General features: G+C 31.6%; 1 protein-coding gene across 1 annotated transcript; it reads left to right on the top strand.

Moving 5' to 3' along the window:
- The first annotated feature begins 5,794 nt into the window (after positions 1-5,794).
- LOC136228887 (uncharacterized) lies at positions 5,795-11,467 on the top strand. The gene is made up of 5 exons (XM_066017377.1): positions 5,795-5,921; positions 6,847-7,061; positions 8,898-9,068; positions 9,153-9,388; positions 11,144-11,467. The coding sequence occupies exons 1-5, from the start codon at positions 5,852-5,854 to the stop codon at positions 11,391-11,393; spliced, it is 942 nt and encodes a 313-aa protein (XP_065873449.1). The 5' UTR covers positions 5,795-5,851; the 3' UTR covers positions 11,394-11,467.
- Positions 11,468-13,052: the final 1,585 nt, after the last annotated feature.

The following is a 13,052-nucleotide window of genomic DNA, read 5'->3' as shown; positions in this document are numbered from 1 at the left end:
TCAAGGATCGTCGGGCATCCTTTAGGTAGTTTCTCTCCCAATTAAAACTTTTTTTTGCATACGCTATGACTCAAATTCGAGATCTAGTTTAAGCAACTTGAAACTCTTAATTATTCAAACCAACCTTAAATTGATCATAGACCTGTTCACGGGCCTGGGACCTGTTCGGCCCGTCGAGGCCCGTGTCCCTTGGACCGGGCTTGGACATGAACATTTGTTTTTAGACCCAGTCTGATCCAGGCCGCTAAAGCCCACCTCTTTTTTTTGCCGGGCTTGAGATTTATATATTAATATTAATTAATAAAATTTATATATTTATATATTAATATTTATTTTTAAGTATAAATTTAATTTTTTATTATTAAAAATTATAAATATATATTTAGGTGAGCTTGGTATTTGATTTTTGAACCCGAATCTAACTCGGACTGAGCTCGCCTAAATTAATAACGTACTGAGCTGGGCTTGGAATGAGCATTTTTAGACACAAACTCGTTGGATCCAACTCGAGCCGGCCCATAAACATGTCTAATTGATTATGAAAATATTCTAGTGGGATAGCAATTTAAATTATATGTTTTTCTATTTATATAATTCATATGATTGAATATGTCAAAGGAATAATGTTAGTTGGAGCCTAATTCGTCATTTTAGTGACATCTCAATTAAATTATTAATTGAACGGCTTTTTAAAAGGTAAATCAAATTGAAAGAATGATTAAATTATTATTTGGGCCCTGATTTATTAAAATATTGTATTATTGGTGATTAATATCAGATAAATATAACTCCGTCACGTAATGTTATAGAACTTCGAACCAACTCTAAAAATAAAGAGTACGGAGAGTCTCCTCAGCATAATAGAACAATATGATTGTGTATCGAGAAGTTTGATTCAAAAATTACACTAGACCCAATTAGAGATCCACTAGTTGTCATAATCAAGGTTGTAAGTCAGGTGGACGGGACCTTCAAGGATTAATCGGGATTAATCGGATTCGTATTGTTATATTTTTTATTATTTAATCAACGAATTACTATATAAATTCAAATAAAATATGTATTATACTATCTTAAAATAATAATATAAGATTATTTAATATAGAAAACACATATATTTGTAATATATATCTTTAAAAATTAGCAAACATCAATACTTGAATAATAATATCATTGAAACAACTCAAAATGAATAATAATAATAAAAAAATATAATAAAAATGTTTTTGTTAATTGTCGCTTAGACGACGTCTAAATGGAACCCAGACAGCTAAAAGTCGCTTAAGGACCATAAAAACGTCTACAGGGACTAATCGGATAAAATCAGAGTGGATTCTCGATTTCGAGCATCTAGGCAGGTCCTAAACGGTCCAGGCGGTCTTAGTTTTGAACATTGGTCATAATCACGAATTCGATTTATATACACAAAAGAAAAAATTGAACAAATCTGATTTAGCAATTTTTTTTTACACATGTAGGTGTAAAATTGGCAAATCCAACAGATCAATCCTGTATTCGCCACTAGGTACTGATATCTGGACATACCTTCTTCTATTAACAGGAGACACGTGACTTACCCTTCTCCACAATTCATAACCGTCTTCTGTGTCTCAACATCAATGTCAATAGAGTAAGCTCAGTTCAAGGTACAAAAATTTCACTAATTTTATTAAGTTTATATTACATCTTTTATTTACCGATTGTGATCATCATATAGTCATTTCATAAACTGAATTGGGCATCAAAGTGGGTTCACCTTGCAACGATCCCCCTTTGGACCTTGCTTCTGTACACTAACAGATTGACAAGTGGATTTTCAGAATTCAACCACATCAGTAACATTTGCTTATTGACCTACCTAAAATGTTAGTTTTTGTACCAGACCTATTATTTAGTAACATTGGCTCCATGTTTGATAACAGTGTGAAGTTCCTTAGCTAGAATATCTTCCCTGTGAAGTGCCATTGATATTGGTGGGGGACACTTCGATGTCGTATATAATTTGAGAATAATAAAAATAATTGACAAAAGCTTATAGGAATTAGTGAACATATCTATTAGCCTATTTATATAGGTTTTCATAACCCTTTACCATTAATGGTGCTATATCCGAATAGTCACGTCATTAATGCCTTTAATGACGATTAAGTGTCATTTAAATGCATTAATTAATACCATTAACGACAATGTCCTTTGGTCTCCTCTGAAATTGGTTAGAATAGATGCGATGGCGGATATATGTTGAATGAGATGAGATGGGATGGTGGATCCTGCTCATTCAACTTTATTTGTTGTGTCTTGTTCGGATGATATATCTTCTTTCATTCCAAGTGGCATAGTATAACGTTGGAGATCATTTCTCTTTCTTCATTATTACCCTTTTGCTCCAGTGGTAATATTTGGATGTTATTTTTTTTTAGGTAGAAATAGGAAAGGAAAACAAACAAACAAAGAAAAATAACCCAGGATCAGCCTAGGAAGGCTAACCCCAATCCTATCCTCTAAAAGAAGAGACGAAAGAAAGATGGGAGGATCAGAAAGGGTAGAAACACCTAACATCCCCTCATGCCCAGCTGCCGCCAAGCGATCCGCAACCCGGTTCTGTTCCCTGTAAATGTGGCTGAACTTTAAGAACTCAAAGGACGGACGAAGCCTTAAAATAGCTTTGATAAGATTTTGGCTGTTAAGACAAATAACCTGGTTATCAGAAATCCTGTTGATTGCCTCCATGTTATCAGACGCCACAAATAACCTCTTAACACCCAGGCTAATGGCAAGCTTGATACCCGAGAGAATACCCCAAAGTTCCGCCGAAAAGGAAGAACCCATTCCCAGGTTCTGAGTAAACCCAAACAGTCAGACGCCACCCGCATCACGAAGAACTCCTCCGGCAGACAGCCAAAATTTGTGAATTTTCAATCATATTATTTAAAATTTCACTATTTTGGATAAATTAGCAGACAAATGTTATTGAATAATATATCCTGAACCAAAATTGAAAATTTAAAATACTTCAAATGATAAATATTATCAAATAATATGAAAGAGTACAAACTAAACATTTTGAAAGAGTCATGACCAAATAGTGGTTTATTGAAAGAATCTATAACAGGAATTATACTTTTTTGATATTTTTGGAATTCATTGAAAATTCTCTATTGATATGTTTTAAACCTATAAAATTATCGAAAATGACAGGACAATGCTATCATTAATGTAAATCTAAAATAATATGGACAATGAGATGGGTTAGCTTAGCCTAACAGTGCAAAGTCTCCCTAGATTGTTGGATGCAGTGGCGGATCCAGGAATTCCGAATAGGGATGGCTAATTTTAGCCCATGATTAAAAAAAAAAAAATTCTTGCATATATAAAAGAGTAAAATCAAAGTATATAAAATTTTAATTGTATTGATAAATAAATATTAAAAAGTACTTGTTACGTATACTATATTACCGGAAAATGTACCTATTTTTTGACAACGGACACACTCTCGATATGTGTCAAATCAAAACCCCTAAATTAAAGTAAAGTAACCTAAATTGAAAACCTAAAATCAAAACCCCTCAATTAATGAAGAACCTAAATTAATTCTATAAACAAAAATTCCTAAATCAAAACCCTTAAGTTAATATAAAGTAATCTTAAGTAATAAGTTTACATCACTAAATTAACTCAACAAATTATAAATTAAAAGCCCTAAATTAAAAACCCTAAATTAAAATAAATCTAATTTTATGGAAGAAATTACATACCTATGATCAATGGCGGATGATGGGGAGACTGGCCGGAGTAATTAGAAGAAGGAAGTGGAAGAAAATCAAAATAAATGGATTAAATATGATATTTGGGGGGAGGAGAGGGGAGAAAAGGGAGGAGAGAAGCTGCTGTTCAAAATCGCAAAGTGGCTTTATAGCCACTTTGCGATCAGGGATTGGGGATTTCTCAATCCCTGCTTAATTTTTTTTTTAAATTGGCCCCGCACAAAACGACGCCGTTTTGGGTTGGGGCCAATTTAAAAAAAAATTAAACAGCCCAGTCCAAGCGGGCTGGACTGTTTCTTCTCAAACATCTCCTTCTCGAGAAGGAGATGTTTGTTACGCCCTAACAGGCGGCGGCCGGCGGAACTGGAGGTGCTAATTTTTAGCACCCCTAAATTCCTCCATGGCAGCGCCGGCGCCGTGGGGGCTGGAGCCTCCCCGGACGCCGGGCTGCCTCCGCCTCTGGTTGGGTGGAATATATAAGAATATTATTTCGGTGCCGGCATAGCTGGGATGTCGATTTTAAGTGGCTGATTCGTCCAAATTTTATAAAACTATAAGAATATTATTAGGTGTTGTTTATAAATTATAACTGTTTTAATAGCTAAATAAATACTTATATATTATTATTTCCACAGGTTATATTTTAGTAATAAAATAAATATTTTAGACATAATTGATAATTGAAAAGTATAATGTGATAATTAAATAACGAGTTAAATAATAATAAAATAGTTTATTTAAATTTTCCGTTAGATAGAGGTAAAATTGATCGTACTTGGTAACATTAGAGGTAAAATAACACAATTTCATACATTAAAGATAAATCTGCACTTCTCCAAAAATATTAGGGGCAAATTTGCACCTCATCCCAACAATTATTTTAACGGTTAACTTCAAATAAAACCTCTGTGGCTTCACGTTTTTGCAGATTGTGATTTTTTTGTTAAAAAATCTATGTGATTGGCAAAAATTATATTTTGGGTTGACTTTGCCAAATTTGACATATAACGACCTCAAAAAGAAAATTTTCAAGAATTAAATTTGGTTAGTATCATATTTATTATTGAACCACATTTTTTATTTTTCAAATTTATCATTTTTGGAGTTTCTCTTTCTAAACATTAACATTCTCTCTCCTAAAAACAATACATAAATAACTTCAAACCTATAAAGTTGAAGAATTAAAGTTGCTTGAAATATCATTGAAAATTTTCATTTTTGAGATCCTTATTGGTCAAATTTCACAAAGTCAATCTAAAATGTACCAAACACATGGTTTGTTTTGTAACAAGTACCAATCCGCAAAATTGTGAAACCACTATATTTTATTTGAAATTAACCATTATTTTAAAGGATAAGATATCAAAATAGGCCTAAAGTTTTTTAGAAAGTATCAATATGGGGTCCACGTACAAAATAACACCAAATGTAGACTTAACGCTTAAAAAAAATATAATTCCGTTAAGTCTGAGTTCTCTCCACGTGCAATTGGCAGAACATAACAGAGTAATATGAATGACACATCGCATTCCGTTATCAAGATCTAAATTGGTACTACTTTTTAAAATTAAGGGTCTGTTTGTTTTATCTGTTGTTTGCTGTTGCTGTTTGCTGTTTCCTGTTACGGTTTGCTGTTTGAAAAGACTGCTGTTCCAAAAAGCAGGGATTCCCTGTTTTATAAAAAGCTACTTTTCGGCTACAAAAGACAAACAGGAGGTGTCTAACCAAACACCTTAAACTCTCATTTTCAAAGTGAAAAGGCAAACAAGAGGTCAAAAAGCAGCTACCAAACACCCCTTAAACCTATATTAGTGTTATTTTTATACGTAAAGACTAAATTAATACTTTCTCAAAAACCATAAACCTATTTCGTTACCTTATCCAAAGTATACGTTGGAATTGGAATATGGAATTTAATCCAAAATAACCCAAGGTATTGATTTCCAAAATAAAATGTCCATAACACAAAATGTTGGCCGTCTGGTAGGCAATCTGTTCCATCATCAAGTCTTCTTTCTTGCCTTGCTTATTTCTACCCCTTGAACTTCCTCAATGTTTAAGCTTTCTATTTTTCTCTCTGTGCAGCCATGGAGCAAATCAAGCATACCCATTTACTCATAAATGGATTCAATTTACATGTGGCTGAGATCGGAACTGGTATATTAATCTTTTCTCTTCTTAATTTTACACAGTTTCATGTTTTGGGAAACGTTTCGGAAACTTGTACGAAACATTTCGGGTTACGTTTCTGTAATTTAAAAAGATCGAAAACCATTTCTTAGAAATTGAAAACTCTTATTCTAAGATGTAATGTGTTTCTAGAAGTAGATCAATATTAATCACTGTTGTTCATTAAATTCTAATATTTTTAAGTGTTTGATTAGTATTTTCTGTTTGTATTTTATACCTGAAAATTAGTATTTTAAAAGCAAATCTTTTCAATAGCAAACAGTAAACAAATGGGTCCTGAGGGTCTTTTTATTTCAACTGTTTGCTGTTGCTGACATGCAGTAGATATTAGTTGTTTTTCTGCAAAAAAAAAAGATATGTTTCAGAATTTTATCAAACACTTTCTAGTATTGAAAAACAAAAAGCAATTCCGAAAAATGGAAACAAATAGGAACTAAGTAAATTTAAGAGGTTAATGAAATGTTTTTGAAGTTCAGATATGTCGGATTTTAAATTAAAGGTTAAAATATTCCTCAAATTTGACAATCACTATTAATTTAGTAAAATAGAAATTTAGATATCAACTCAATCTCCGAACTGATAAATTTTGACAAATTGATCAAAACCTTGTAAATTTTTTATTAAAATGGATTCCATCCAGTCAATTTTTCAAAATTTGCTAACTTCTTGATACCTAAACTTCAATTTATGCTAAATTGACCCAAAATGCCAACTTTAAGGATTATTATAAACCTTAATTTGTCGATTTTAGTTCAGAACCTCTTAAAATATTCGGTCTTTTATTACGTTTCCGTTTTGTATGTTTTTTACAAATAACTTTTCTCTGTCTCTATTTCAGTTTCTTTATTGCCCCAATTTGAATTTGTGTTAAAAATGGTGTCGTTTTGAGCAGGTTCTAAGGCTGTTCTATTCCTGCACGGATTCCCAGAAATCTGGTACACATGGAGGCACCAAATGGTGGGTGTTGCAGGTGCTGGATACAGAGCAATAGCTATTGATTTCAGGGGCTACGGGTCTTCCGATCAGCCACCGGAGCCGGAGAAAGTTACCTGGATTGACCTTGTTGATGATGTTATTGCTCTTCTTGATACTCTAGGCATCACTAAGGTTAATCGTCATTTCACAATACCCCTTCTTTTATATGCAATTTTTCTTCCATTTTTATTCAAAGATAAATTGCACCAAAAATTATGAAGTTTGGATTCTGATTTAAAACGGGTTCCTAAACTTTATTTTTTCTAGGCTAAAGTACAAAAAAAATACATATTTAGGACTCATAATATCGAAAATAGTGTAATTTTACTCGGCAGCCAAGAGCAATTTTACTCGTATCTTTGATAAGTTGTGTCAATTTCAGATATTATTGTATAATACATATTTTTTTTCTTATTCAACACTGATTTGATGAATTATTTTACAAATTGACCAAATTTATCACATTAGGTATAAAATTAATGTTGACCCAATTTTTCTGTTAGCTGATTACCTTTTTAGTTAACTGATTTAACTAACTGATTTGATTAGCTGATTGTGTAAACTTGTTTCGTAAAACCAAACTGATTGCTAATAGCTGTTTGGGTAAATAACAAATAAGGACATGATAAAACATTTATTTAGGGTTAAATGGTAAAAACTGGGTTAAAAATGTCATTTAAAAGAGATTGAGCAATAAGTTAATTGAAAAAGCTCATAAAATGAGCATTTTAAAAATTAGCTTTTTGAATCTAATAAACTCTCTCAAACCTCCTCTCAGCAAACACCACTGTTAGAGGTTTGACTAATTAAAATCTCTAAAGTGGATCAAACCTCTAATTTTACTCCAAAAAACTCTTTATCATACTGGGCCAAAAACCGATACTCACCTCTATTTATAAAGAAAAAAAATTTCACTAAAACAATCCAATTTTGGGCAGGTGAAAAATAATCAAAACAAAAATTATAGTTTTCTTTTCTAGACCTGGTTATAGCTGTTCTGGACTGAGTTGGATCCGAACCTAATCGAGTTTTACACTGAATTATTTTATTCAAACCCAACTCAACCTACATTATATTTATATCGGGTTTAGAACTGATTTCCAAGTCCAACCAGTTCTGTCCAAAATAATATGTATTTATATTAAAAAATAATAATTAAAAAAAGTATTAAATGAACAATATAAATATAAAAATTTAAATTTTAGTTTATAATTCAATAAAACTCAACAAATATAATTTTATGTAATAAAAAAATATTTAACAAAGTAATAAAAAAACAAATAGAGTAACAAAAACACAAATCTATAAGTTGGGTCGGCTTGAGTTTGAGCTTTTAAGACAAATTCCAAACTCAATCAATTATATGTGTAGGTTTAAGCGAGTTCGGACTGGGCCAAACTAATTCTCAAATATGCATGTCCAAATCTAACTCATAACAGGATTTTGGGTGAGCTTAGACCGGCCTATGGACTCATGAACAAGTCTAATCTTTTCATCCTATTGTGTCATTCCCAAAGTATCGTAGTATTTTCAAGCAAAAAATAAAATGATAAAATTGCTCTGTTTACTAACAGTTTTAGTAAGGGAAAAAAGTTTATTTTACAAGTTACGTAAACAATTTGCATTTGTAAACTTTTATACCACGAGAAAGGAAAAAAAGTTTTTTTTTTTTTAATTTTTTCATTTTGAAACTTGTAGAAGATGATCTAAGAAATATTAGGGATATATGGAATATCTAATTAACATTGATCCATTTCTAAAACTATATTACATCCTACGAAGTAAATTTCCTATTTATTATTATTTTTTAATTACGTAAACATGGCCTAAAACGTTCCATACAAGTTTTCAAAGAATTTATGTTTCCGAAACATAAAGCGTTTTAAAATCAAAGTTTCCGTATAATATCGACCGAAAAAGCTTTTTATATTATTATCTAAGATGTAAATTTTGGATTTTTGGCGACAGGTTTATTTGATCGGGAAAGATTCCGGAGCTATAGCAATGAGCTTAATAGCTGCATTACACCCAAACAGAGTATCTGCTTTCATCACAATGGGTGTTCCTTTCTTGTTACCTGGACCTAATGCTATCCAAAACCATCTCATGCCTAGTGGCTTCTACATTACAAGATGGCAGGTACACTTACGGGTGTCAAAATGGGTTGTCGGGTCATAATATGTCATGTCGATCTAATAATGTTTAAAATTGTAACTTATTTAGGAGCCTGGAAGAGCGGAAGCGGACTTCGGCCGGTTAGATGTTAAGACGGTTGTAAGAAACATCTACATCCTCTTCGCTGGGACCGAGGTGCCAACGGCAAGAGATGATCAGGAAATAATGGACTTGGTTGATCCTTCTACTCCGTTACCACCGTGGTTTTCTGAGGAAGATCTCGAAGTTTATGCGTCTTTATATGAGAAATCAGGATTTCGCTTTCCATTGCAATTCCCGTATAGGTAAAAAAAAGACTTATTTTTAATGAATAGGGATAAAGTATAATTGCACTCCTTTCGTTTCTAGTAGGGGTGAGCATCGGTTCGGTTCGGTTACTAACCGAACCGAACTGTCAGTTAACCGAACTGAAATTTTCCAAATTTCTGAAACTGAACCGAACAAGGATAAAAACCGAATTTTACCATATCAAAATTTTTTGGTTCGATTCGGTTAACCGACCGAATAACCAAAATTATTTTTTAAATAAAAAAAAAATTTAGCTTAAATAATTGAGTGAATTAAATGACTAATTTATAAAGCATACAATTGTCTAAAAAAAGCAAACATCCTATTAAAAAAATATCATAGATAACAAAATTAAACAAAATATATCATAAATAACAAAACTTAACATTCAAAGTATGATATTAACAAAACTTAATCCAAAAAGTATGATATTAACAAATTTACAATCCAAAAAATCAGAACCCAAAAAGTATGTATCCTCCATTTCCAATATCAAAAACAATGATTTTTTATATATATATATGAAAACTTCGGTTCGGTTTCGGTTACACCGAAATTTTTTCCCCAGAAACCGAACCGAAGACCGATAACCGAAATTCCCATAGTTGAAAACCGAACCGTTTACCAAAGACCGAATAACCGAACCAAATTAAAATTTCGGTTCGGTTTTCGGTTACCGGTTAATTTGCTCACCCCTAGTTTCTAGTACCCGTTTTATTCTCTTTTTGTAGCTTATTTTTACTGTTTTACAACAACATTATGATTGAGAAAAAGCTACTGGTAGCTATTCTGAAAGGGGTCAAACCTTAATCTAACCCAAAAAAACTGAGTGTCATAATTGTGTCAAAATAATCAGGTTAATGTCTTTCAAAAATAATCAGGTTAATGTCGATTTCGTGTCGAATTTTCGGATCTCATTTATTTTTGCTATGTAAATATATTGACATATAAAAGTATAAGAGGATATGGTAATATTTCTAAAAACTTTATGTTTGGATTGACATGTGAGCATAAAAAAATTTGCTAATATCATGTTGGGTTTGTATAATATGTTTACGAGTCACATATAATTTACTATCTCTATTAAGGATGATATATAAAAATATGAGAGGTTTAAGTCATGTTTTCGAGATTATAATTTTATTACCTTTGTTAATTAAAATAACATGTAAAAATATGAGAAAATATAATAATATTTTTTTAAATATTCGTGTCATTTTTTAATTAACAAATCAACCATTACCCAATCTAAATGTGTCAACTAAAAAATGACACATTACCTACTAAATTAAACTCGAACACTAAATTATGTGTCGATTTTGTATCGTGTGGACACCTATAAAGAGAGTAATCATGAATAGTCATGTCAATTTTATATTAACATGTCAACCCTCACCTAACCAAAAAAATTTGCGTATCAACCAAAAAATGAGAAATTACCTACTAAATTAAACTTAAACACTATATTACTTTCCGATCTTGTTGTGTCATGTGTAAGTTTTCCAGCTCTAGAAGACAGAGGTCACGAAATGTCTGTCGACCCCTCAATTCAGGAGAGATTAAAAAAAAATACTGACGGAAACTTCGACACTAAATGTATAATTTCCGCTAATGACTCTTTTCAAGTGTTTGATGGATTTGTCATCAAAGACAAATCTACCATAAAATTATCCGTTGTTAATGCTTATCCCAAAAAATCTTAATTTTTAATATATTTTCGTCCATTAACTTTGTTAGATGAATTCATACAGATCATTGAAAATGGATTGCGGAATAACCGATCCGAAAATCGAGTGTCCGGCATTGCTAATCATGGGCGAGAAGGACTACTTGCTGAAGTTTGCAGGCATGGAGGAAAGCCTAAGAAATGGAATGGTGAAGAAATATGTGCCTAATCTGGATATTGTGTTCATGGAAGAAGGTACTCATTTTGTTAATGAACAATTTCCAGAAAAGATCAATGAGTTACTCATCAACTTCCTCAACAAACATAGTAACTGATGATCAAGATGATGATGATGTTTATTTCAGTGTGTTGTGTTATGTTTAAGGAATCACTGCAAGTTTTTAGCGTTTTGTCGTGTTTTATGTTGCGGGGAAATTTTGATTTTATAGCATTTCATATTCGGGCAACGTTTTAACTTGTACGAAATGTTTTGGATCATGTTTCCATAATTTGAGAAAAATTGTTTCATGAAATTTTGGGTTAATTACAAATAACTACTATGTGGTTTGGCCGACTTGCAGACCAGTACTTTTTTTTTTTGCAAAATTTTGCATTTGAGTCCACTTTGTCAGAATTTGGTCGAGAAATTTTTCAAAAGGTAAATAATATTTTAAGCAACTTTAATTCTACAACTTTTTAGGTTTGGGGTCATTTAAGTGTTGTTTTTTTTATGAGAGAGAAAGATAATGTTTAAAGAGAGAAAACTCCAAAAATAATGATTTTGAAAATTAAAAATTTGGTTCTATAGTAAATATGATACTAAACAACTTTAATTCTTGAAAATTTTCATTTTGAGGTAGTTATTAGCCAAATTTAGCAAAGTAAAAAACATGTAAAATTTTGCAAGCATAAAGTTGTTTGCACAAAAAAATACTATAAGTACCAGGTGTGTAAATCAGCCAAACCACATGGTGGTTATTTGTAATTTTAAGTATTTTTTGATCATTTTCCACAAGCTATCAAAATGAAAAAATCTTTTTTTTTTTTACTTTTTGTATATACTTTTTTATTGGACCAATTACATATATGGGGTGGTGTACAACTTTGTCTTATTTTATAATTTGGTGTACAACCTTCAATTTTAACCGCAAACTGTACAACATTTTGGCGACTTTTCAGTAAAGTGTACAACCGGTAATTGTGACAGGTCAACACACCACGTCAGCAATTTGACATCCCTAAAAGTCAAAAATTGACCGGTCAACGCGCCATGTCAGCATTTTTTACTTTTAGAGAGATCAAATTACTGATGTAGCGTTTTGACTTCGTGTTGATCGATCATAATTACCGGCTGTACATTTTAACAAAAATATAACCAAAAAATTGTACAGTTTTATATGCAATTTTCCAGACAAGGGCAATGATTTACTCATCAACTTCCTCAACAAACATAGTAACTGATGATCAAGATGATGTTCAATGTGTTATGTTATGTTTAAGGAATTATTGCAAGTTTCTAGTGTTTGGTCGTGTTTTATGTTGCGCAGAAATTTTGATTTTAAAGCGTTTTATGTTTTCGGGAAACGCTTCGAAAATTGACACTCTCGAAAACTTGTACAAAATGTTTTGGTCACGTTTCCATAATTTGTTAATCTCGTGTATAGTAAATTTCTTGTATTTTTTAGATTATTTTCTACGAGCTTTCAGAATAAAAAAAATCATTTTCTTTTTACTCTATTATGTGACTTGTATGTACTTCTTTTATTGTACGATAGCCAATTTATTAGTCCTTAATTTTTTTTTAATACACTAGTAAAATCTCGTATTATGAAAATACATCACAAATTTTTTAAGTTTTGTTCTACTCAACAGTTTAGTTCCTACGTCATAGTCAAAACTATGACCTATACATTTGATTAGGAAATAGCTTTGACATGCATGTTCGACTTTCGGTTCAACGTAGTTTAGATCCGTATAAACTCGTACATAATAAA

This window comes from Euphorbia lathyris, chromosome 5 (genome assembly GCF_963576675.1).
Source record: "Euphorbia lathyris chromosome 5, ddEupLath1.1, whole genome shotgun sequence".
Taxonomy (NCBI): Eukaryota; Viridiplantae; Streptophyta; class Magnoliopsida; order Malpighiales; family Euphorbiaceae; genus Euphorbia; species Euphorbia lathyris.
Note: the sequence above shows the minus strand (reverse complement) of the source record. Positions and strands in the feature narration are given on the sequence as shown.

Bases quoted from the DNA above. Each gene is read 5' to 3' on its own strand.
- LOC136228887 (XM_066017377.1), top strand. From the start codon at position 5,852: ATGGAGCAAATCAAGCATACCCATTTACTCATAAATGGATTCAATTTA. The intron at 5,922-6,846 runs GTATATTAATCT...CGTTTTGAGCAG, and splicing joins TGTGGCTGAGATCGGAACTG to GTTCTAAGGCTGTTCTATTC. The intron at 9,389-11,143 runs GTAAAAAAAAGA...GAATTCATACAG, and splicing joins CCATTGCAATTCCCGTATAG to ATCATTGAAAATGGATTGCG.